General features: G+C 42.0%; 1 protein-coding gene across 1 annotated transcript in view; it reads left to right on the top strand.

Moving 5' to 3' along the window:
• LOC119648027 (eukaryotic translation initiation factor 5B) overlaps nucleotides 1–27,125 on the top strand; it is a 305,335-nt gene extending 278,210 nt beyond the window's left edge. The window contains exons 9-10 of the mRNA XM_038049445.1: nucleotides 12,247–12,408; nucleotides 26,318–27,125. Coding sequence (XP_037905373.1) covers nucleotides 12,247–12,408; nucleotides 26,318–26,425 — 270 coding nt within the window. The 3' untranslated portion in view covers nucleotides 26,426–27,125. The remainder of the gene's footprint in view (nucleotides 1–12,246; nucleotides 12,409–26,317) is intronic.
• Nucleotides 27,126–27,472: the final 347 nt, after the last annotated feature.

Genomic DNA, 27,472 nt, shown 5'->3' with positions numbered 1-27,472 from the left:
ACAAAAATTCAGTTTTAGTCAGATTTAATCTGAGGCCGTGTTGCATGAGGTAATCATTCCCTTGTTGGGAAAATTGCTCAGGATTATCTTTGTTATTAGACACTAGGAAAACATGATCTGCATAAAGCAGTGTATAAGGCGCTGGACGTTGAATGTCTCGTGTGACACTATCCATAACAAAAACAAAGAAGAGTGGTGACCGGGCGCTTCCTTCATTCGAACTTCACTTTTCGGACCTTGATAGAGCAATTTAAACCAAAGCACGAGGTTTTCTGGCACTAGCTGCATCACGGAGACCCTCAGAAATGGCAATCTCAGCAACGTATTCAGTGTGTGGACTAACAAAATAGAGAAGTTTATAGCCATTTTTATCGCGTTTGCTTTGTATGCCACAGCCTTTGGAACCAGATCATCAGGTTTCTTGTAGAGCGCAAATATCAATGTGATTTTTTCGAAGGTCTCTTGTGAGCTCCTCCGTCTTTCCGTATTTGTTTTGCTCGGATTAATTCTCGTCCATGATTCAATAACCCTTTCCCATTTCTCTTCTGCCACGTCGACTGAGGTGGCTAGCAATGCTCTGATGCTTAGGATTTCTAGGATTCTTCATACAGGACTCCCTCAATTCCTGAGCATTGAAGCGGTCCTGAAAAACCGTCAACCGTCGTTTCTGACATTTCCTGAGAGTTTGAACCACCTTACCTTTCAATTCTTTTCTTTCTTTTGACGTGCAAAGAAGCAAGCACTTGTTAGGATTATGTCTTTAAAGTTTGCCTGTAATCGTCGTAAAAACTTGGTTAGTTTTAGTTCTTGCTTGGCTAAAAATTGGATTATAATCCGTTACCTCAGGAGCGTTTGTGTTTTTTTTCGTTCATTGTTTCTTTGTTACCAAAGGGATTTGAAAGGAATTGTTTGCTTGTTGGTACACACCCAGGCTACGCTGGCTCCCAAATTTAATGAATTTATTGGAAGATCGCATGACATAACATATGGATATAAATTAACGAGGATCAAAATAACCTCTGAGGCTAAAAGGGAATGTCTTGTCGCACTAAAATATGTACACCTTTTCGTACGTAAATTCTTTCTTCAATTCTTCTAGATATCACTCATGTCTCCTTTAAAATCCCATTAATCCTGCACTTCATTCAGTTTTCAATCTTGCTTTGAATCTCTCGGTCAGAATAGTGATGCAGTCACCTTACATGTGTCTGTTTACGATGCAGCATTGAGAAGAGTCCCAAGAAATTCTGGGTGATTGCAGTGGATTCTGCCCATTCCTTCTAACGATGTAACGAAAGTAGCTCACAAACTAATTTATTGAGAGCATTTCTAAATTTAATCAGGATAAGCTTTTTCTCGGTTTCGCTTTTCGTTTCTCAATGACAATAAAATTTGGCTTGTGGGATGTCTGTCGACAGCTCACTTTATGTTTCTTACATCTGACGTCATGACGACCGACGACGGTCTGATTTCGAGTTTTTTTTCTTCTCTCCTTTAGATACAATTTATTATTCAGGGTCTTCTTTATTCATCAAACGGAACATGTTGCGCACCAATGAATGAAATATCTCAAACTTAACGCAAGAATGAAAAATTAAAATTAGAATTTAATTTCAAGAATGAAAAAATTTAGGAGTAGTAGTTGTGCGGTTGGTGCGCGTTTTTAAGTGGATAAGACGCAATAGATGCTCCAATTCTGGATATTTTGGGGGTAAAGCGCGTTTTTTGGAGATTTGAACAAAAAAACTAATGTTTTTCTGTTTCATTGGCAGCTATTTTTTGAACATTAAAAAAATTTATTAAGTTTGTGATGTTTTATTAAATGTTTTCATTCATTAATTAGAAAGGATGAACAAAAAGTCACATGTCAACTAGAACTATTTGCAATATTGCTCTCAGAGATAAAAAAGAAACAGATAACTATCTTTATCTCGGCCCATAAATTTCGGAGGAAAGAAGAAAAAAAGAGTCGAATCACAAAGCAGATCGTAATCGATATATTTTCGGATTGAATGGGTTGGAATATAGTCCAAACTCATCGAAGGATACCTTGAAGATGTCCTGCTGAGTGTTTTACATATTTAATTGGTACCAGGAATTACAGAATTTGATGCCCAGAGCCCCACAGAATTTGAACGCATAAAAGAGTTTCAAGCTAGTCGGGAGGTTTCTGGGACTAAAAATTTGGTTTTGCTGAAATTGGTGTTATTGTATCTAAAAGAGGTTCCTAATCAATTTGGTATTAAGTATGAAGCAAGTGGTCTCATAGGCCTAATAGCAATGCGCAAATTGATTAGAATGAGGAGGTGGTAGTCAGTTAGTTGTATAAGAATAATCGTTACATAACAATGGATAAAACGCTCCTCTAGGAAAGGTGAAATGCATTACCAGAAGCCAATATGTGGTGTCAAAAGCTTACTTAGGAAAGAAGGAAATTATCAGACAATTTTGAAAACATTAATGTGTGTCAAAAACATGTCGCGTTTTTGGCTAATACTACTTTTCTGGAGTCCCTTCTTTCCTCCATCAGTCACAGATATTCTAGATCTTTTAAATATGACAGTGCGGAATCTTCTAGATCTTTAAAATCTTGCACTCAATAACTACAGGTTTCCGAAATATGATATTAGCAGAAAGCAAGCAATATAGTATCTTTTTTCATTTACACTCAAACGACATCCATTTAAGCATGATTATGGAGAGAATGCCTTTCTCTAAGTCCCGCTTACCTTAAGGGGGTCATCCCGTGTGAAGGCCGTTTTTTTTGCTCTTTTTTGAAAAATTATTTTGAAGGACTGGATAAAGATAGAAACGTGATTTTTCCAGCATATGTTTATTGATATCTCTAGTATATGTGATAAATTTTTCAGTCGGCATAAACCTGATATATGTGACCAACTTGACATCCCATTGTCACTAGGATTTTGAGAATGCCATTGAATCCTTCATTGAAAATAATTACAGCCAGAAAAGTGGCTATTTCTACGACCTTGGCCCCAGAATGAAGATATTTAGGAACGAAAGTTCAGATCAATGCATTTAACAACTCATTGTTATTCTAGGTCTCTGCTCCTAAACATCTGTTCAAGAGATCATCTCGTGACAAATCTTCGTAGATTGGTTTGATGACTGTTTGAACTTCTTCAGTCAAAGGTGCCTTCTCGTGGTGAAAACTACCCAGTTCTCGTTTAGCTTCCGCTTTGCGCCATTTGCATCAACTGTCCTTGCCTGCTGGACAATTTTGATGCTGAGAATTTTCGTCTGTAGAACATTTATGGAAGAAAGTTTCCCAAATTTCTTGCTTCATTCCTTCTATCGAATTTACGTGTCGACCAATAGCTAGTCCCGAAAATGCAATTAGGTCCTTATCAGTAAGTTTTCCAGCCCCTTTTCCACCAATGCCTTTGTGATTCTTCTTTGCATTTCTAAGCCGCATTCCCATTCTTTTCTCGACATGTCCTACGTATTCCTTTTTTACTACTACGTATATTTTATTATTTGCAGAAGTTTGCAGAAATACCGGAGAAAAATCCAGCAAAATCCAATATACAATATACAAAACTTGTCACAATTGGAACATCCATGTTCATGCTTGCTAAAAGTTTCTTTGCTGGTGTTGATGCGAAGTCCTTTTTCTTCTCTGATAACTATCGATTCCCATGAAATACTCGTTTTTTAGTGCGAGCATGACGTTGAACGTTAAAGCGATCTCCCTTCGTACGATCCATTTCAAAAACTCACTGAACATACAAACAACACAATACTTACAACAAAATATAACTGAGTATAACTTGAACGCCCCTCAGTGCTCACTCTAGACTGGATTATCCTTTTTATTCCAAACAGCAAATAAGTTTAGACAATTGATTGGTTTTCCATCTTTTTATATTTATACCTGTGTTCGAATTTATAAGGCTCAGGTAAAAAACTAACAGGTAAAAAAAGATTCGATGCTCTTTCTCATCGAGTACTCTAGCCGCGGCTGCAAACTCCTTACCTGTTTAACCCTGTAATTTCTGAACGACTCGGAATATCGGAAAATCCCTTTGCCCACATATTCTCCACTATATATAGATACAATTCATGCAAAAAAACATCGATTTCTCCAACCCGACACACGGGATGACCCCCTTAAAGGCAAATCCATGGAAACCGATCTCCACAAAGTAATTAGCACGGTTGAGCGGTCACTGCAGTACAAGCGGTATACGTTTGCTGGTTTCCTGAAAGAGGAAGCTTTCAAAATCATTTGTCCCAACACCATCAAGAAAACCTTCACCAGTGTTGGATTGGAGGGATATCTTAGGTATTAATACTATTCATACTAAAAACCAGAATAATCCAATCGGATCTGAGAGGTACTCACTTGGCCAAAGTTGTAAACAGAGGCACGCCCCAGGGTGGCGCCATTTTTACGGATATTGGACAGGAGCGAGTGAAGGTTGTGACGTATGCTGACGACTTGATGATATTGTTGTCAGGGATGTTTTCCTCCATTATGAGGGACATCATGGATGCAGCGTTGGGAAAGGTATGCCTCTGGGCCGCAGTAAGCGGACTCGGCATAAATCCAACCAAACCGGTGTTAATGCTATCATCACCAAGACAATGGTATCCGAATTCCACCTCCCGCGACTAAATGAACAAAGATTGGTTCTTTTCTCCAATGTAAAGTATGTGAATGTAATCCTGGATCCGAAACTAAATTGGAGATTGATCATATAACTGTGGGTTAAGAAGGCCTATATCGCCTTTTCGGCCTGCAAGAGGATTTTTGCAAAGAAATGGGTTCTACGGTCGAGAATGGTTCTCTAGATGTGGTATGTCCCATCCTAACGTACGGCTCTTTTTATGGTAGTAGGTGTTGAGCAAAAAGTACAATAGAACGAAGCTTAATAGGATTTAAAGAATCGCATGTGCAGGTGCTACCGATTCTTTATAGTTTTGCTCGGCTCAATATTCCGCCTTCTCCTCCTAGACCTCTACTTTAAATACGTGTAGTGTGCAGTGCTGTCAGACTACGTGCGTCCGGATGTTGGAGAGCCAAGCCTTAAGACCATAGTAACATCCTAGACGAAGTACCTCGGGAACTGTGGACATTGCCTACGGGCTACGCCACACGGAAGCCGAACATTACGAGAAACCTTACTGTGGACGGTCCAGCCAGGATAGAGTAGAAGACCGACGGCGTGTGGCAAGATTTTAGCACAGTATTCTTCATCGACGTAGTTGGTGCGGGAGTTTTCTCGGATACACTGCATGCATTCAAGTCGTACGGTCTGCCAGGCTTCGCGAGTGTATTCCAAGCGGAAGTACTGGTAGTACTGGAGCTTTTCGATGGCTGGGGCATGACCCGAGCCCCAAGCCTTTTTGATCGACAGCCAAGCGGTCATTAAGGTCTTGTGCTTAGCGGTGATATCCCCTCGGCTAATGGATCAGTGCAAAAACGCGCAGAATAACCTTGGCGGCACGCGCTCACGGTCATCCTGCTCTGTGTTCCCGGTCATGGGAACATAGAGGGGAATGAGCGGCCTGACAGACCGCCCAGACCAGGCTCTACTCTTGGCAGTCCTTCAGTCGGTACATTCTGTGTTCCGCTGACGACTGTAAAGGGTGGAATCTATTCGCACTACTTAGCAGACGCGGACCCCAGAAGACGAAGGCTCGGCACCTGTGCCAAGTCAAGGAGGCTACAATAAAACCCGATCGCGAGAGCTCTTATGCCAGACACGTGCAAATGACTACGAACACTTTGAGGACCTCAGAGCTTTAGCTGCTGGGTGGAAGAGTTGCTTTCATTCGTAAATGCTATGGGCTTGCTCTTAAGATTTGAGTTAGCTGGACTGTGCCTCCTCGCTCTTGTAACAGCAGTCATTGTCTTAGGCGTGTGTGGCATCAAAATGGCACACCCCAGCGCTAATTGGGCTCCTCATATTTTGCTAGATACAACAAATAGTAGTATCTAAAAAGAAAAATTGTCTAAGCCAGAGGATTTCCAATTTCTTCATGTCGTACAAAAGTCAAGAAAAGATGTCCGCTCGGGTTGACCTCGGGAACCTCCTTTAGTTTGGGTTTTCTGTTTTAATTTACCTGAAATCAAATCGAAAGAAAATATTACGTTTGTATTCTTGGTAATGATTTCTATGGTACTTAGCTGTAACTTGGCAATTGGTCGTTCGGAGAAAGGAAAAAAATTTTGCATTCAATTTAAAGATAGGCCTCAAAACTACAACATAATCACATTTGGAAAAGAAAAATTCGCCTTAAATATCAAGTGGTAGTGTTAAGACACCCTCCAAAGCCCAAAGCCGTCTCTAGTTGAATTCTACTCAGACGTAAATTCAGGAATTGTACATTCCACAATTTTGAATTTCCTTTATCTGCGGCGTTGTTCCAAGTTTCGTTGAGTTGTTCGTTTTTATCTGATCGGTCATTTTCTATGTTTTGCTCCTACATAGTATGACAGGAGAAACATTGGTGCGGAACAGCCCCAACATGTGGTTGCTGGGGTATTTACATTTAAACATTTTGGACATAGCAGCGAATCTAATCCTACTGTTTATTTTGAGTCTATTATCAACTCGTCGATCGACGTGGGACGCAAGGTCAGGATCCTCCTTTTAGTCAAGCAAGCAGTTATTCGTCTGCTTATCCGTCGCATTAATAAACCAATTCTGCTTTGCGCCATTCTAGAGGTTAGGCCCTTGAATGGGTAGGTGTGGTACGTCCAGAGTCATTTCCATCATCTTCTGGCCTTCTAGGATCTCTATCTAGAGCGAGAAGCGGTCTCTCAGATGATCCTTCAACATCTGCCAGAGATAGCTCGGCACTCGAAATGAATTGAAGCCATTGTTGACATCAAGCTTTCCGAGAAGCACTACTCGTCAAGAGCAACTCGATAAACACATTCACGGCCACCATGAAAGCATCCATTGTGGATCTCTTGGAGGTAGCAGGTATCATTTCAGCGAGTCTACTCCTGATGAACTATTCGAGCATTTTCCCTGCCGTGCCAAGCATACACAGCAGTCAGTATACAGGCGGTTCAGGATCTCCTTTGGCTTTTGCTGATCAGCGCGTCTCTCCGTTGATGGAACACCACTTTATGTACTTCTGCCGGGATACATCACAGTTCCCCGCCTTATTATTTTTCATGCGGGCAGTACTCGACGCTTTCCGGGTTGTTGGCATCAATCTGTACGGGATGTGCAGAGAAAAATCCCCCTGCAATGCAGTCCATCTATTCGGCATTAAGTGAACGAGGTTTCCACTGAGCCCTGATTTTTCGGGTAAGCAGTTTAAAACACTTCGTCGACTTGCTTTTGTTTGTCGCGCTACGGAGTCTCCTTTTAGCTGATCTGCATTGTCATCGCGTGCATGCCTTCTTTCAGATATAGGGAGCCTATAGAAAAATTAGAGAGACCCATCAAGGCCAACTGAAATAACTTAGAAAAATAAAAAAGCTCCACAAATAGGCTGCACAATTTGAGGGAAAATAAAGAATCGTCCTTTTCAAGTGTGGTTGGCACTCATTCTGCCCAACAAAAATGACCCATTTCTCGAACGTATAGTGACGCACGATTAGAAATGAATCCTTTCCGATAATCGACGAACGATTCAGTTGAACAATTGGCCTATGGCAAAGGTCCTTTACACTTTCCTAATCCTAAATTCCGTTAAAGAACCCAGACGATCTGGCGACCTCAAAAATATGCTTCGTCTCTCTCATCATTCCTTGTGAGGAAATGTGAAAAGTTGCTGATGAGCATGGTTCAACTCGTTTGACACCCGACGGTTTCGTGTAGATTTCCAGGTATATTTTTTTTACTCGCTTTTCCACAGCAGGTCCAAGAAAGGTAATTGACCTTCCTTTACCATCTCCAGGGTGAAGTTTATTGAAGAAGTCGAGCGTTTTTTCTGCATTCCACATCTTCTTTTTTGAGCGCTGATATCGTTCACATACCTCTTCCAAAACCTTGGCATCCGATCGGCCGAAGCTATCTTCGTTTTCAGATTGGCCAGGAAGATTTTGATGGTGAACTGGGGTTCCCCATAGCGGCTGCTTTTAACTGTTTATACAAAAAACACTACTAAAAGTGAAGTAGTTTTCTTCCATATGGATTTTGACTTGCGTCATGTATTGCCTTACCTAGCCTTTCCACTGTGGGTCCTCATGTTGTTGAAGGAGCCTCTACTCTACTGAAGCGGTCGCATCTTTGACCGGCGTACTCGAAAGAAAGAGCCTTGATGTCGCTTTGTCTTCTTCGATTTCTCCAATCAATTGAAGAGCCTTGGACAACTCATCTGAATTCTTGATCAATCTATCCTCAAACTGTTTTTCCATATTCTGGAATTCCGAACGACTTCCTTTATCTTAGTGAGTCCTTTGATTCTAGGAAGAACTGGGGCTGTCAGTCTGTTGGTTCCCACAAATTGTTGGCATTCCTTAACAACTTTGTCCTCGTGCTTGACGAGTTGTGGTAGAGGATGGGTCCAGAGTCTTCTTCAGTTTTTCCTTCATCTGGTTATCGTAGTCCTCATTGTCCAAAATGATTAGCTTTTTCCCTTTATCTGCCTTGATGTAGTAAAGGAGGAAGGAGAAAATCCCCAAAAATTATTTTTCTACTATAGATATTGCCCTTATAGACTTTCCGGGCTGGATCACTCTCATCCATACGGGTTAAGTGAACCGCCCACCGTAACCTATTGAGCCGGATTTTATCCACAACCTGACCGTCATGGTATCGCTTATAGATTTCGTCATTGTGTAGGCTACGGAATCGTCCATCCTCGTGTAAGGGGCCCAAAATTCTTCGGAGGATTCTTCTCTCGAACGCGGCAAGAATTCGCAATTTTTCTTGCTAAGAACCCAAGTTTCCGAGGAATACATAAGGACTGGCAAGATCATAGTCTCTCATGGCCGTGTACACTTTTACTCTGGCTATGCTATCATAGGCGGCTTTAAAGTCGATGAAAAGTTCGTGCAACTGATGTCCATATTCCAACAGTTTTTCCATCGCTTGCTGCACAGAGAAAATCTGATCCGTTGCTGATTTGCCTGGAGTGAAGCCTCTTTGGTATGGAGCAATAATGGTCTGAGCATATGGGGCTATCCGGCCTAGCAAGATAGCGGAGAATATCTTATTCATGATGCCCCCAATATGCCCATTCTGTCGGAAATCAGATTTCCTTCTTTGTCTCGCCAGGATGAACATCGAGGTATGTAAGGCTTCATCCTGCTGTCTTGTTGGTAAAACTTCCGCGCCTTTTTTCTTTAATGAAGAAGGTTAATACCACAGTAGATCTACTATAGGCAGTACCCTTACAAAAATGACCCCACTTGCAAATGTGCTTGCAGAAGCTTATCTGTACACATCAGAGACGCTAAACAAGGAAAAGGCGTAATCTTCGTCAAATCGTATTGGTAAGAGAGAGATCGGCGAGCGTTTGCTATTCTGGTACTACGGCGTGCTCATCCATATAACAAAAAGTTGTTTCACATATTCACTTATACATAAGCAAAAACTTGCCAATCTCACCAATCCATTGGCAAGTCCGGGCGGTATGTCAAACACAGCTGATCGGGTTTTCGGTACATCTCGCTTATGCTCAAGGGCAAAACAATTTGAAATCGTGTGTACTCGCACTGATTTCCCCCCTTGAGGGGCAAGGGGGAGTGAGGTAGCTGTCTAGTATCTAACTGTGGTTAATACGCTGTATACATTGCTGTAATTCACCACTAGATGGCGCTGCAAAGAATCAACTTCTAGATTTTATATACAGTGTGCGGCAGCATAACTTCCTTTTTTAAAATGCGCGCCACTCAGTTAGTTGATGCCATAGCGGAGCGCTAGTGGTCTCGTTCAAGAGGGGATACTGTAAAGTTTTGTCCCGACACGGTTCAGTCGCCATCATGCGTTGGAATAGTGAAGAGCGTGCCTTCGCCGTTGAGGTTTACTTTTCAAGCGGATGTTTGGTTATTGCAACACAGCGTGCATTTCGGAATCGCTTTAATTTAGCCCCGTTGGCTCCCGTCCCAGACCGCAAATCAATTGTTACATGGGTCACTACATTCAGACAAACTGCAGCTGGAATTATTGGTCCTTGGTTTTTTGAGGAAAATGAGGTTACAGTGACAGTGAATTCGGACCGGTATGTAAACATGCTGAATTTTTTTTCCCACGGCTAGAAAATTTGGATTTGGGGGACACTTGGTTCCAACAAGACGGTGCAACAGCACACACTTCAAGAGCATCAATGGCTGTTTTGAGGGAACACTTTCCAGAGCGCCTTATCTCAATTAGAGGCGATTTGGAATGGCCGGCACGCTCTCCCGATCTGTCCCCTTGTGATTTTTTTCTATGGGTTTTTTTGAAATCCCGTGTTTATGTGAACCGTCCAAGAACCCTACAAGATTTGTAGACCAACATCCAAGAAGAAATTGCCAACATAACACCTGCTATGCTAACAAGAGTCATGACAAACGCCAGAAATCGGTTTACGCAATGTATGGAGAATGGGGGACGTCACCTAACAGATTTGATCTTCAAAACAATGTAAATAAAAACTTTAGACATGTACCTACATTATAAAAAATAAATAAATATTTTCCGATGCATACAATAGTTTTTATTGAGTTTTGAAAAAAGGAAGTTATGCTGCCGCACCCTGTATATGTATATATGTTTTTTTAAGGAACATATTTTGATCCCATCCACGTTGTTGTAGCTCGCTACTAAATGGCGCAGCGACAGATTAACTTCTACGCAATTCCTTCAATCGTAATGAAAATTGGTGAAGGTTTAACTAATCCTCCCGGTAAAAACATATCACGCCCTACCCTCGCGGAATATTATGGCCCATCAAAGTGGGTTTTGTTATTTGTTAAGGGGAAGGGTCGGAGAGAAAGAAAAAGTTCCTCCTCTCTGATTTCGATGAAAAATTACAACGACCTTCCCCACCCCGAATTGGAATTCAATTGGAGGTCAAAGTGGTAAGGTTTAACTTTGAACCCCATATCCCCAGGCATAAAAGAGAGGATCATTGGAGAAGCGGGAGATCGTCTCTCTCTACGCCCCCTTAAAAAGTAATGACAATTCAAATGGGGGTATATCATGATGGTAAAGTTTGATTTGTCAGAACCACCCGAGAGAGAAAGGGGATAAAGAGGGTATGCAGTAGGGAGAAGGTTCCTTTTTTTAACATCGTCGAAGGATTGTGGTGGTCATCTCCCATGGTTATGGCGCCCCGGAAAGGCGCTATTCCCGTAGCATTAATAAGCTTATTGATAAGGTACTCATCGTCGCTATGTGCGAGGATGGTTGATGGCATCAAATTATTCCCCATTTGCACTGCCTTAACTTTCTAAGGAAGTGACCGCTGCGACTTTTCAATCTCAACGAGTTTTCATTGGGTTTAAAGATGGAAGTCTCCTCCATCCCACCATAAAGTTTTCACCCCCTTCTGGGATGGGGCTAAAATTATTAAAAATGCCACCTAAAAAATCGAACATTGGAAGATAAACCAGAGCTACGTGGCAGCTGTCAGCCAGTAGAGTTACTGAAATATCTGAAGAACAAGACTCTCGACTGATAAAAGGGAGATACATGAAGGATTGAGACATGTCAACACCATGGGGTACGAAACACAAAACTTTGAGCGAAAGTATCTATTTTCAGAGTTGCTTCAATTGGCCAAGAGCAAGGCACAAAACGCAGTGAAACTGAACGCTCACGACAGGGTCGATCAATATTGACAATCGATCCCCTTAAAGCGGCATTCAATTACAAGGAAGACTACGAATGCAACATGTGTTAGAATGTCCTCATTGATTTAATGGTTATATTGTATGTTTGCAAGGTCAATAGACCACGCCTAACTAAGCTACTTCTAATTCATATTACTGAAACCAAGTCTGCTTCACCAATTTACTAAATCTGTGGAGTGTTCAAGTTCCAGAATTTTTTTTTTGCTTACGCAAGGACGCTGGATCTTATCATGGACCAATTTACCATAAGTCGATTCAACTACGTCAGCAGTGACGGCAGACATAAACTATTAATGTGATTGAGAACATGCATCTTGATCATCAATGCTGTTCCAGGGAAATATGTAGATAGGTTTATCTGATTGAAGGCTCAATCCGGTGTTAGAAATTTGGTATTACAAATCTATATTTAAAAAAAATAGAACTTAATTAAATCAAATGGTGAAAGTTTGTCAAAAAATTACTTTTTCTCTTTGCAGTTTGTCGATATCGGCATTGTGACGTCAATTGAATCAAATCATAAGCAAATTGAGTCCGCTCGTAAAGGACAAGAGATTTGTATCAAAATCGAACCTATTCCAGGAGAATCACCGAAAATGTTTGGTCGGCACTTCGATGAGACTGATATGCTCGTGAGCAAGGTAAGTTCAGTTTTATCTAGCTCCAACTGGTTTGGAAGTAAATTTCAGCGTAAAACCTTGAACATTCAACCCGAGATTTGGTGAATGCCGGGGTAGTATTGAAGCTACATTCGATTTGCATAGGTACCTACATTGAAGCTGGAAGTGGGTGGTGATCCCACGTACTCTGAGAACCTAGCAACAAAGTTCAATCCTTTATCAGTTTCCTCTGCTTCAAAACGGTTGGTGAAGTCAATCCGGAATACTTCAATTTATGTCTAATTTTCAACCCCGATCGATCTGCATTACACCAACACACATCCTCATAACTATCAAAGTCAAAAAGAATTATCGTTCCCGGAGGTGGTGAATTGATTTGATTTGGCCCCCTCAATCGGTGCAGTCGTTATGAAGCCTATGTAGGAAGAGCAAGATATCTTCATCTTGTTAGGTTTTTTTATTAGGACCATTTGGAATCGTAACCAGAAACATTCGAATATCCCGAAAAAAGACTCGGAGACATATTATGATTGTGATAATTTTGTAAATGTAGTCATCTCTTCGAAGATTGACGTAGATAAGTCGTTTTAAATTCTAATTGACACGATCAGATTTTCTTGGCTTTGTCTTAAAGAATTTTAATGATTGTTGTTGATTTATTTTAGAAAAAATTGTAGCAAAAGTTGACTGAAATACAAAATTCAGTCATGGATACTATTTCAGAAGAAAGAGAAAACCAACAGGAAACCGTATTTTCGAAACTTATTCCCAAATATAAATTGTAGCGAGTGAATTACTCACGACGTTATTATTGTTTGAACAATATTCTTGAGGTGTTTTCCTTCAGAATTCTATCTATTTGCCTTTGTTCTTGGCTAAGTTTAGGTGTTTTTTCTGTCATGGCTGCAGGGTCTATTCGCCTATCAGTCGGCTTTGTCGCTAGTCTGTCTGCAATATCACCCATGGCGATGACTAAGTTTGTGGTCTGATTCACATTTATGGTTGAGCGGCACGATAAAATGCCTTTTGGATTGTTTAGTGAGTCAGAATGTAGCCAGCTAGAAACTCCAACCACTTGACTATTGCTCGGCCACAGGAAGTGGATAAAATGGGTCAAAAGTTTGCTGTTGATGAGCAAATAATGGATAAGCAAACAATAGTGCATTGGTCTGTGGTTGATCGTATTAGATTTGCATAGGTCGAAGATGAATAATAGTTCAGCTATGAGCCCATTATTTTCTGAAAATTGTCATATTTGCAGGCTTACATAATCTTGGCCATTCCATGAAAGCTAAATGCTTTTCATATCAATTTGTCATGGGAATGCTGCAAATTTTCGATTATAAATCTAAACAAGTTTACACAAAAGACACATTGAAGGTCCCAAATTTGACTGGAAAAGAGAAACGCGCCAATAATATGAAAACGCTTTAAGGAAGAGTTGGAAGTTAACAGATGAAATTCAGCAGCTTCCCTTGCAAATTCATCTGAATATTGCTTAGGGTTTGACTCAATCAAATCCTTCTAGTGTAGCAGCTGAAACTTTATTATCGGCGGGGTGATGCTCCTTTTGGTAATTTAAATTTGCAGATTATAGCGTTTCTTCTCTAGTAACCAATCCGCATGGTTTGGGGTGCTTAATTCATGCAAATAATGAAGTATCGACTCTCCATTCTAGTCAACTAATGGTTCTAGATTATGTGTTGATCGGATGCCGCCACCTCTCAACCTTGATAAATGTCAGAACATATAGAGGGGCCATGGTGGGCATAGTGCTTCGAACTCCAATAATAACACCACCCAGAATCCCCTCTGACAATCAGGTGAGAGCTAACACTAAAGCCATCCACAACACAGCTCTCCGCAACACCTATCAGAGGGTAATGGATGCCGCAATAACCGCAGTCAACAGAGATCCTGGAGATGAAGCATCAACAAGTGATCCTCACATTCACTTGACGAACGTCATCATAAATACGGCCACAAACATACTTGGCCCCAGCCGCAAAAAGAGTCGGAACGACTGGTTTGATGATGAATGTAAGCTAGCAACAGAACGGAAGAATTCCGCGTACCTAGTAAGGTTGCATTCTCAAAAGACGCAGGCACCCGCGGAGACTTGTCACGAATTCCGGCGAACGGAAAAGCAACTTCACATATATACGTAAACTCAAAAAGTACCAGAGCAACCGCGCCAAGTCAGCAGAATGAAGCCTTACACACCTCGATGTTCATCCTGCCGAGACAGAGAGAGGCGAGTTGGAGGTCCCGCCAACTGAAGACCACGGACAAATGCTGCTGCCATCGCTAAGCATAGAAGAAACAGTCCGTGCAATTCATCGGCTTAAAAATCATAAGTCGCAGGAGTCGATGGAATTACAGCTGAATTGGTTAAATATGGAGGCGGCCAGTTACACCAAGTGGTTCTTCAACTTGTGCTCAAGGTTTGGGATAGCGAATCAATGTCTGACGATTGGCAACGAGGAATTATCTGTCCCATACATAAGAAGGGAGGTATCACACAATGCAGCAATTATAGAGGTATCACGTTGCTGAGTACCATCTATAAGATATTCTCTTCTATCTTGCTAGGCCGGATAGCCCCATACGCCCAGAACATCATTCGCCCATATCAAAGAGACTTCACTCCAGGCAAATCAGCAACAGATCCGATTTTCTCTCTGCGGCAATCGATGGAAAAACTGTTGGAATATGGACAACAGTTGCACCATCTATTCATCGACTTTAAAGACGCCTACGACAGCATAGCCAAGGTTGAACTGTACAAGGCCATGAGAAAAGTCAGTATCCCGAAGAAATTGATGAGATCGACTAGCATGACCCTGACGAATGCGCGGAGCCAGATAGAAGCAGCAGGATCCTTTTCAAGACCATTCAACATCAACAGCGGTCTAAGACAAAGCGATGCCCTATCATGCATCCTCTTTAACCTGGTCCTGGCAAAGGCGAAATTGATAAGATTGATTAGGCTGACCTTGACCAATGTGCGAGGCCAGATAAAAGCAGTGGGATCACTCTCTAGACTATTCAACATCGACAACGGTTTTTTGTCTTCATAATAATTCATGCACGTGTCTTTTTTGTGAATTAATATAGAGAATAAAATGCCACCTTGTAACCACTTCGGTTCTTGCGGCTTCTTTCTCACCTGCTTAGATTACAGAAGAACTGAAGGCACAAGGATAGATGCTCCTTCCGTCATCAGCGTCAAAGCTTTCATCACGACCTGGGCGAAGTCTGTGAACGTCCAGCTAGATCTATGAGTTGTCACCTTTGACTCCTCGTGTTGCAGTGTAAAAACTGCCAACGAGTGGGTCACGTAGCAACGAAGCTAAAGTCCGTGAACTGCGAGGACAACGATCACCCCGCAAACTACCGTAACTGCCTGATGTTCGTCCGAGTTGTGGCGAGGAGGAATGCTCAGAAACGAGCACTACCCTCCCATCCTATCCCAACTCCCAGAACAATAACAAATCCTGCTTTCACTTGGCCATCTGTGTCCTTCGCAATTTCCGTGCAGCGTAAAAACCCATCTTCCTCATCATCTCAACATATAAATCCCCCAAACGTCTCCAACCCCGATTTCCTTGAGTTCGCCGGGATTCCTGCAAATGTTCAACGCAATGGTTGGTATCCTAATGACCAATAATGGACGTTAGGATCATTAAGTTGAACATTAACTCTATCATCGGCCGAGCCTGCAGGCACGAGCTCGAACTATTTCTTAGCAAGCATAATCCCCACACTGTGTGAAACAAGGCTGCACTATCAGCATAGGCCCATTTTTCCAAATTTCAACCTTTTCAGAACTGACCGTCCTCAGTCTTATTCTCCTTCTCGGCCATTCTTATTTCGGACAAATTCCTTGCTAAACAATTGTTCCCTCTATCCAATAGCCTCAAATCTATTGAGGTTGCCCTTATTTCCTTAAGAACCGAATCGTCCTTGGTCTTCGTTGTTGCTGTTTAATATCCCGATCAATCCTTTAATACCCATTACATCCGTTATATCTTATTCTATTGCACCGTACAATCGGGAGCAGGCAAGCCCTGGTTCGTAATTATTAGAGAAGACCTCAACGCGAGGCACCCGTACATTTTCGATGTACAGTCGAACAAGATCGGGAAAACTCTCCACCATTTCCTAAACATCTCTCATGCCAATATCAATCTATCCCACTTCACCTCTATCCTTGCCACATTCAATAATCAACAGCAATCTAACCCTCAAAACCAATCCCAATACTTAGCCCTTCCTAGAAACAGTCCCCGGTATCAGTGACCACGATGCTGTGGTCTTAGATATCTCACTCTCCGAGAGCGACATCCGGCACTCCCCAACATTAGTCCCTGACGTCCAGAAAGAAACTCATCAACCGAACTCTCAAATCCAAACTTAAACCGCTCCCCCTCGCTTCCAACGAACCAATTTCCAGCGATACCAAAGATTGGACAGAAGTAATTCAGCAAGTATGTGACGAACTGATACTATCTCATTCCCTAAACTACCGCCACCTAATTTCTCTCCCAAGTGGTATCCTCGAGGATATCAAATACAAACGTACACTAAGGCGGAGGATATTTAGAAATAGATATTCTCCGCAATCCTGTGCTCTCCGTGATGATATCCATTCCCTTGACAGATCAATCTGCGATAGTACAGTGGAAGCTGTAATTGCAGCCCCCAAAGACAAAAAATCATTGGATCTGGACGAAATCGCTTCCATAGTTTTGAAAAAATGTGCTCCCAACATTTCCACCACCCTTACCTCTATCATTAACTACTGCCTACCCAACGCCCACTTCCCCACTGATTGGAAAAGTGCTCGCATTGTTCCCGTCCCAAAAAAGAACCTTAACCCACTTAATGCTGATAGCTACAGGCCTATCTCAATCTTATGTTCTTCCATCAAAATTTTCGAGCGGACCATTAAATCCCTCATAGACGAGCATTGTGATTCCAACAACAGTCTTCCTGAGTTCGAATTCGCCAACCGAACTAAGCACTCCTTCTAAATATCGTTCGGAGGACACCCATCATAGCGTGTCTTCTTGATCTAAGGAACGACTCCGTATGGCAATACGGACTTGCGTATAAGCTTTCCGAGATCCTCAATATCCATCCGCACCTCTGTAAGCTAATTTTTAAGGTTTTGTGTGAAACAAAACCTTATTAGAATCGATACGGTGTCTATCTGTCCGTCTGTCTGTTTTTTTTTTTTTGAGGGGGTGGAAATCTTCAAAAGGCACTGACCTGGACACGCCAGCGTGTGGGATTCTTACCCACTAAAACCACCCCCGACTCCCTCCAAGCCCCATGGGACCACCGTACGGCATTACATCACAGGGCGGAGTCAGCTCATTTTAGCTTCGTCCCCTTTCGTCTCTACGCGGCGTACGTAACCGCGCTTTTCTGATCTCCTCTGCCTTTCGCAGTTTGCTCTGGATAGATACAACCATGGAGTTGATCGCATCCCAGTCTTCCTGACATGTTAGCATTCTTCGCACCAGATTTTCTGGCACAAGCACCTCTCCTAGAGTCTCCTCTAGGTTCTTCGTTTCCTCCAGAAACCTTGGCCGTCTGTCTGTCTGTCTGTCACACCCGATTTAATCGGAAACGGCTAGACCGATTATTACGAAAATTGGTGAGAGTATGTAATCTGGTGTTCCCTTTACATGCAGTAAGTGGCGCCATCTTGTGTCAAGTCTAAGGGGGGGGCTCCCCATACATGTGAATGGAGGGTGCAAATTTTTTTTTCACAGAATGTAGCCATGTGGGGTATCAAATGAAATTAGTACTTTTCGAAACTGGTTCAATATTTGATATTGGGTGAAACATAGGGGAGTGAGGGCTCAAAATATGACCCCCAAAAAGTGTAACAAGTCTCGTTCTCAGAACCTATCCAACCGAAAAATCAGTCGTGCATCTCTACGAAATCTAGGCCTCAAAATATATCCGGTTCCGATATCTGCACAAATAAAGTTAATAATAGTGTATTTCCACATTTTAGAAATTTACCCGGCACCCCCCCTTATGTTCATCCCAGAAGTACAAAATTTAGCATGCATATAATGAAGAACATAGTGCACAGTTTGGTCAAGTTTGAAGAAAATCCAATTATTACTAACAAAGTTATAGGGGGTAAAACTTTACCATGTTTTATGCATTTCGTGCACTCTACAACCCGCATGACGTCATCATCACATATCATTTCGTCAATACCACAACGAAATGAGTTGTTATGGATATTTGGTTTTAGTTTTTTAATCATTTGTATGTGAATATCAATTACTCCAACCAGACATGTGTGTATGTAGGTATATAGTATATGCGTGCTAATGAACTTTGCGGGTAGTGCCTAATTCAGATAAATATAAGAAGTAAATCGGAAATATGGGTACGATCAATTGATATACGTGCATATATGTGTACAGTATTCGGAAATAGGCAGTTTGTTTGTTTAGGGTGAGCGTAATGTGTACGTATGTCTCGTAGTTTGGAAAAATATAAAGGATTATGTTGGATTTGTAGCTATATACGGATAGAGAAATGTGCGTTGAAATTTCTTACATAAGATGAACACAAAACATTTATACCCGAAGTGCGAGCTTCCGGTATTCCGACTTGTTAGCCTTCTAAATGGGGCGGAAATCTTTAGTCAATATTCAACAGCACATTTCCTCGTCCTCCACTTGACCCGCCGGCATTCCTCAAGGTTCAGTCCTTTCTGCACCCCTTTTCTCCATGCTCACCGCTGACATCCTCAAACCAATCCCACACCCGTGTCCTATCCGAATTCTCCAATACGTGGATCACCAAATCCAAAGACATTTGGTGAAGCTGGTTTGAACTCTTATTTAGATGAGCTTTACCATTATTTCACCCACTGAAAATTTTCCTTAAATTCCAACAAATGCGGGACCATCGTCTTTCACACTTCAAGAATGACACCGAAAATGTGGAGTGACAGCAGAACTTGGTCACTCAAAATCCACACCGATCCTATGGCTATTGTGAAAAAAGTCGCATACCTCCGAATGAATGAATTCCCGGCTCTCCCACGTCCCTCAAATACCGAAGGCACTAGGCCATGCAATTGGTGCCTTCAGGTCCTTGTATCCTATCCTAAAATAAAATATTCCTACTTCCAAAAGGATTAAACTGTTTTGTTATGAGCAGTTTTTCCGACGACTTCTCATTTGCGGCTTCATTTTCTGGTCCGATTGCTCCCCATCGCAAATGGAATGACTGCCTAAAAGAGCGCAGAATCTTTCGCCACTACGCCAACATTTTCAAAAATCGAAGACCGCTCCAAACACATCTCCAACCTGATCCTCTACGAGTACTGGCAAACCCCACGTATCGATGGCTTCCTTACCCGTTATGCCCTTAACTTCCTGGTCAAATGTCAATCCCATCCCGAAGGCCATGCAAATCCAGAGCGTTGAAGATAACCTTCTTCGGACTCATCTGTGTCTCCGGATCCTCTTATCCCTTCAAGCACCAAACAATCTTTTTGATCCCCAAGCTAGAGTAGTTTTCTACACGGGCTATTATTCCGTCTCCCAATTCTTTAAACCCTCCCCCTTAGCGCCCCTCCTAGCTTCTGATTCCCATCCTTCTCCCGCATGTCACCCATTATGCTCCCCTCCTTTTTCAACGAGTGGAGTTTTTTTTTCGATTTTTTCTTACATGGTCCTTTAGTGATAAGTTAGGCTAGACTTTATGGAGTTTAACTGTTAAGGTAGTCCCTAAGTTAGTTATAAGTTTATTTTCATTTATCCAGAGAATAAAAAAATTGTTGTTTTTCGCTTGTAACCACTTCGGTCACGTTGCTCCCAGGGCAGAGGTGAAGCAGCGTCTAATGAGTTGCCTCTGCCCTGGACGAAACCGCAAGTCATATAATTTTTGCAATTTGGGTGCTTGCTCAAGTATGAGGGTTCCAGGGGATACTATTGAAGAATTTAAGAAGAATTAAAACAGGAATATTGGTAACTCATTAGAATAATCCGTTTTCTTCTACACACCGGTCTTCTAATATTTCTTTGTGAAGTTCGAAACTAACATGGGAATAAAGAAGCATTTTCTTAATTAATTAATGAAACCAACAGATTTTACCACAAACTAGTAACAAATCGAGTCCTATTTCACCAACCAAAATGCTTTCCACATTTCCACAAAAAAGTGCTTATAACACCATCTCGAAAGGTGAGAAAAATGACACCAGCCAAAGTTCAGTACTGAGTGCGGTCAACCATAAAATTAGAAACTATTTTAGTATGACCTCGTTTCGTCGAATGTCCCTGTCCTGGATTTTCTGATTTCCAGCTTATTTTTTGTCCGGATACATACTCAAATGTAATGCTGGAGAGCGATGCAATGTAGAATATTAAGTGCATCCATAGTGCGGCCACTGCACTTTTGAAATTGACGTCATAGTGCGGCAGGGACGACGTCAATACTATTCCCATTCTAGGCGAACATGAGCCAGACTGAATAGTTCATTGTGTACGCCTCATGTATTCCCACCCCCAAAATTTCATTGAGTGAAGCCATTCACCTTGCACTGACGTCATTCATTGTGCATTGACCTCGTTTTGCACGAAGCAGAGCAAATGTGCGATTGCACTATCGTAAATGTTGCGAGCACTCCCCAGTTTTCACCTCCCCCACAGCTTTAGGGGATACGGGCATAGCGTTTCGTCTTTAGCTTTTCAGACACTCCTTTCACTGAGCGGAAAAATGTCTGCGGGTGGTGAGGCCACTCAAGGATCTTTTATTTAGTTTTGCGCATTATGTGGAGGCTGAGTGAGAATCCTCTAAAGGGTGGCTCGAAATTGATCCGCTATTCAATTATGAAAAGATGCAATCACGATGAAGCCCATTTTCAAGTTCTGGGGGTAAATGGTACTAGAAAGATAGAAATTGACTCTTCTATGTAGGTTGCTTGCAACTTTCCAATAGAAAGCTGCATCGTTTTGAACTTTACTTGAAGACGCTCAAGTGACTTATAACATTTCATTGAAAATTTTCTTAGAATCTTAGAAGAGATTTTTTGAAGCCCCACATTTCGATATGTTATGGATAAGATTTTCACAATAGTAATCAAAATCTCATCTTCGTTCCTTTCATCATTTCATTTAACCGTCTTCATCCACTTGACTACCATCCATTGCAAGTAGGGTGACATTTGTAGAGAACGGACGTGTCTACAAATTAATATTATTAATAAAAATAATTTAAAATTTAAACTAAATTAACTTTTATCAATAATATAAAAAGACATTTATATTATTTAATTAATAAAATATAATTTAAAACTTAATTGAGACTAACTTTCTTTTGATTTGTTATCTAAGTTACTTTTTCCCCGAAAAATTGTGAGAAAAGAATCGTTTTTTTGGCTTGTGTGTTGTTGACGGGAATGAGCGGCGAGCCGCCATCGGGTGGCGGACCAGACCGGTCCCCATCATAAGGTCTAGGGGCACGCAGATCGGTCATAGAGTCCGCAGCGAGGAGGATCCAGACCTCAAGAGAGCCAAAATAAGGATAGCCAATCTTGAAAGAAGAAATGCGTGCTGGCGAACGCACTCGAAGATCTGAAAAATCAAATGACGTTATTTATCAAGAAAAATGGAAAGCTTGCGGAGCAGCTAATAGCTGGGGAGGCGGGCCCGCCGTCTCCAAAGGTAGCCAGGAAAAAAGTGAAGCTTTCTTCGACTACTTCTGCAGCCGTGGAGGAGCCGGGCTGCCTTGAGGGCGAAGAAGTTTTCGGCAGCGAATCTGTCCGTATGGAGGACATAGAAAACAATCAAGCTCGTCAGCTTGAGAGACAGCGACAACGGTCGCGATGGAAATGTTCCAGAAGAGGGTGCTAACGAGGCTAGTGGTCAAATGTAACAAAATAGCAGATTACAAGAAAGCACGGGAGGTCCTCAGCGAGTAAAGGCTCCTCACTTCACCTACACTACAAAGAAAGAGAAGGTGCAAGCAAACCTTCTTTCTGAAAGACTTGGATGCGGTGGAAGAGCCCGATGAGGTGCTCGAAATACTCCGGGAGACGGGAACTGAGATCCTTTCCTCTCAGTGTCACGCTTTAGTACGAGTTGATCCGTTTTGGAAAAACGAATCCTGCCGCACTTCCTCGTGCAGATAAGCCCGGAGAGCCGGGGAAGCGATCTGATCGGCATCAGGTCGCTTAATTACCAGGCCATTCGTTTTGAGCGCCTGCTGAGGGGCGAAATAGTCCAGTGCCGAAGATGCCAGCGGTATGGTCACTCGGCAGTGAACTGTCAAATGACATTACGATGTGAAAAGTGCGGGAAAGACCATACCGCAGCCGAATGTTCGCTGACTGAAGCAGAAGGCAAGGAAAAAACTTTCTTTGTCAACTGCGGAAGCGGAGAGCATCTGGCTTCGTACCGTGGATGTCCTGCATACCGCAATGTTAAGATCACAAGGCAGCAGGTGTCCAGATCGGCCCAAAGGACGAAGGTGTCAGCGGCGTTGAACGGTACCGTCCCTTCGGCACCAATCGTCTCGGATATTCCATTTGCAGAAATAGTTCGACAAGGAGGCGCTAAGAAGCCCCAACAAGATGCAAGTGGCAGGATGAACACCATCCTCAATAATAACCATGCGTGAAAACATGCAGCATACGCTGCACGTACACAATACAAAAATAAACAGCATAACAGAATATTTACACAAACAGCATGCCCGCTGCTAGGTCTGCAGTCACAGCGGTATCACTGGATGGTCTCCGGATCATCACGATTAATGTGAATTCCATCGTAGGAATCGATCGAAGAGCGGAGCTCCTTGATTTCGCTGCCAGGCAACAGCCCGACATTGTCTTGATTTCAGAAACCCACCTCAGTCCGAGGCATTTGATAACATTCAAAGATTTTGAATTCGTGAGGAACGATAGACGAAATTGTGATGGGGGAGGTGGTACCAGAATACTTGTGGGTCGCCATTATCGTTTCAAGGCCTGAATTTGAAACCTCTGAATGTATGGAAGCCTCTTGTATTCTGTTTTCACTGCCTAGAGGAGGGAATTTATACATTCTGTCAGTCTATGCAGTGGGAAACAATCGAGCCAAGTTCAAGGAGGAACTGAACAGGCTGCATTGTCCAGATGTCCCTTGAAATTAATTTTAGCGTCAATCATCACCCCTAGGTATTTGATAACCGGTTTCGAAGTGATGAATATTAACCGTATTCCTCTTCCTACGATTGGTAATCAAGACCGCCTCCGTCTTTTGTTCCGCAAAGTCAAGCTGAACCATCTCCAACCACGCTTTTATGGCGCTAATGGTTTCGTTAGCGTAAATTTCGACGTCTTCAGGTTGTTTCGCGACAACAACCACAGCTAGATCATCTGCGAAACCGATTATCGTGGCCTCCTTTGGCACGGGAAGGAGAAGGACCTCATTGTACATGACGTTCCACAGTAGAGGACCTACTCCTGCGGTGACGGTGTACTGCTTGGATCCCTCATCCGTGTCGTACCAAAGTGTCCTTTCCGAAAGGTAACTGTTGAGGAGCTTAGTCAAATAACTAGGGACACCCGTTTTAGCCAGTGAGCTTTTTATCCACTCCCAGTTGGCGGAATTGAACGCATTTTTGACGTCCAACCACGGCACAGCATTTTTTAGACGATATGGCGTCTCGAGCCTGCTTCAAAACAACATCCACGGCGTCGATCGTTGAGTGGGCTTGATGAAATCTAAATTGTCGCACCGATAGTCCATCCTTATATTCAGTGATATGGAGCAGTCTATTATAGATGACCCTTTCGAGCATCTTTCCTAATATGTCGATGAGGCAAATCGGTCGGTATGATGATGGGTATCCTGGGTGCTTATTCGGCTTCGGCAGCAAAACTTGTTTTTGCCTCTTCCACCGGTCGGGAAAAACTCCTTCTATCATGCATGTTTCAAACACGCTGATAAACCAGTCGGGTCTGGTCTTAACAGCGAGTTTAAGAGCTCTATTGAGAACAGCATCCAGACCGGGTGCTTTGTTATCACCAATTCTCCGGCAAATTTGCGTAAGTTCCTCCTCAGTTACCGCAGGTATGGTGTAGACGTCTAATGTTTGCTTGTGTCGTTTGCGCTCCCCTTTATCTGGGAGGAAGAGCGCCGTCACAATATCGAGCAGAACATGCGGGCAGGTCAGTTGTGGTGTTCGCCCTCTCATCTTCTTCATAACTATCCTGTATGCTGTTCCCCAGGGGTTTTGGTCTGCCTCTGTGCAAAGTTCCTTGAAGCATTCTCGCATGCTGGTCCTTATAGCCTGCTTAAGCCTACTTCGAAGGTTCACATATACTAGCCGTTTCTCGTCGAAGTCTGTTCTTCCTCTAGATCGTTGGCAAATCCTTCTAGCACGAAAACATGCATCCCGTAACACCGCGATCTCTTCATTCCACCACCTTGGCATAGCAGCATCGCATGCTCTCGTTATGCGTCCCATCATTTGCTCTACCTTTTCCGTAGCCGCACCACCGGGATTTTTGCCTCCCAATAGCATCTCTATGATTGCATCCTCCTCAAGCCCTGTCACGGACCAGCCTCGGTTTCCAGCCCCACGGGAACGCACATCGACGATCTGGAGAAAAATCGCCTGGTGGTCGCTGTGAGTATAAGGCTCACTGACAAGCCATGTCATTCTCCTCGCCAATGTGGTACTCACATATGTCATATCGACTATTGAGCCCGACTCTGTCCCACGAAAAGTGGAAACGTTTCCCGTGTTGGCAAACACCAAGTCCAGCTCCGCGAAAGCCTCGAGCAGGATACGGCCCCTGGTGTTCGTAGTGCGACTGCCCCAATCCACGGCTCACGCGTTGAAATCACCCGATATGATCTTCGAGTTTCGACTTCTTGCAGCCGAGAGTAGCATACCTAGCATTCCTTCGAATTCTGTTATCGTCGCGCTTGGTGGAGCATAGCAACTATATGTATAGATACCAGATATTTTTGCCCTGACGAATCTAACTTTTGCAAACTCCATCACTTCTTGGATGGCTTGATTTCCACACGTCCAGTCCAGGCACCGCTCTTATTGTTGCGATAAGACTGTCTGTCTGCCTGTCATACCCGATTTATTCGGAAACGACTAGACCGATTGTCACGAAAATTGGTGAGAGTATGTAATCTCGTGTTCCCTTTACATGCATTAAGTGACGCCATCTTGTGTTACGTTTAGGGGGGGGGGGCTCCCCATACATGTGAATGGAGGGTGCAACATTTTTTTTTCTCAGAATGTAGCCATGTGGGGTATCAAATGAAAGGTTTCAATTAGTACTTTTCGAAACTGGTTCAATATTTGATATTGGGTGAAACATATGGGAGTGAGGGATCGAAATATGACCCCCAAAACGTGTAACAGGTCTCGTTCTGAGAATCTATCCAACCGAAAAATCTGAAAAAAGTCACAGTGATGCATCTCTATGGAATGTAGGCCTCGAAATATATCCGGTTCCGATATCTGAAATAAAGTTAATAATAGTATATTTCCACATTTTGGAAATTTCTTTGTTATACCACGTTTTATAGGGACTTCACGGAAACGCGGCCGAGCGGGATAAAAAGTACTCTATGTCGGTCTCCTGGTTCTAAGCTACCTCTCCACCAATTTTCAGCCAAATCGGTTCAGCCATTCTTTAGTTATAAATAGTGTAACTAACACCACTTTCTTTTAGATAGTTTGTTATTTATTAAAAAAAACTTTGAGCGCCCACAGTGGCCATAATGTTTATTCCATTTTTCCTTGTTAGATTATAAGATTGTTTTTTCATTCATTTTTCTCGATCTATATTATTAATGTCCAACATTTGGTTTAAATAAAAATAATTTTGAAAATCATCCATTGCAATCTAAACGGTGTTCATCCTTCTTTACAGATCTCTCGTCAAAGTATCGATGCTTGCAAGGACTATTTCCGCGATGATTTGATTAAGGCTGACTGGGCTCTCATGGTTGAACTGAAGAAACTATTCCAGATTTTGTAGCCATTCTGCATAATATCCGTGTACTACAATGACAGAATTTTAGAAACTTTCAGTATCTTACATGCATACATCTGTAGTGAAAACTTCAAATCTTTAATCTTTTCCTAGTTTCGTTTATCTTTTTTTCTACTCCTGCCATGATTAATTCTCAAATTGAAGCGAAAGATACATATGTTTCCTATCAAAAGATAAGTTGTGTGTCCCTCAGTCATTTACTTGTATCTATTTAGTTATTTATTGCAAATAATCATGCTCGAAACAAATTTTCTACTATTTCAATTTGTATTTGCCATTTTAATCAAGCTTTCAATTATTTTTGGATGTAATTATTTTCTTTGTGATTTGGGTCGTCCTGCGATTGACTGATATCTAGTTTTTTGAATTGCAATTCAAAATAATTATTCACAAATCAAAACTTGCTGTTTAATTGTATTTAATGATTCCTTGATTGGGAAGTGTCTGTAAATATCGGAATTTATTGTTTTATCATTTTTAATTTGTCATTGTACGCATAGTATACGCAATAAACATGAAAGAATGATCGAGACTTATCTAAGCGGAAAATGTAAACGGTAAAGTACAGGCTGATTATGAAATCAACTCATAAACTATTTGATATATACATAATTTTTTCTATATCTTCGTTTTGTCAATTTTTTGAAATTTTATGTGAATAAATACAAAAAATACTGAACCTGACTGTGTTTTGTTTCTTGATAGGTATAGTGTTACTAAATATTTTAGCTAAGGGGGTTTCTTAAAACGCAGGGAAAAATCTAAGTTACTAACATAAAATCCATTGACTAACATTTGACCATATTGAACCATATCCCGCATTAAAATAGTGTTATAGTTGCAAATTATTACCCTTAGTTGTCTTTGTTAAGCGGTGGGTTTCAAAGTTTCAAGAAAACAATGTGCCTGGAATATTCTCCAAAAATTTAAAAACGATCCAAGTACAATGGAATTTGGCCGGAAGAGCCGCGAGAATGTTCGAAAGGAGGATGAAGATCGCATAATTATAGCCGAAAAAAGCTGTCGTTGAAA

Source organism: Hermetia illucens, chromosome 2 (assembly GCF_905115235.1).
Source record: "Hermetia illucens chromosome 2, iHerIll2.2.curated.20191125, whole genome shotgun sequence".
NCBI lineage: Eukaryota > Metazoa > Arthropoda > Insecta > Diptera > Stratiomyidae > Hermetia > Hermetia illucens.
This window is presented reverse-complemented; position numbering and strand designations above follow the sequence as displayed.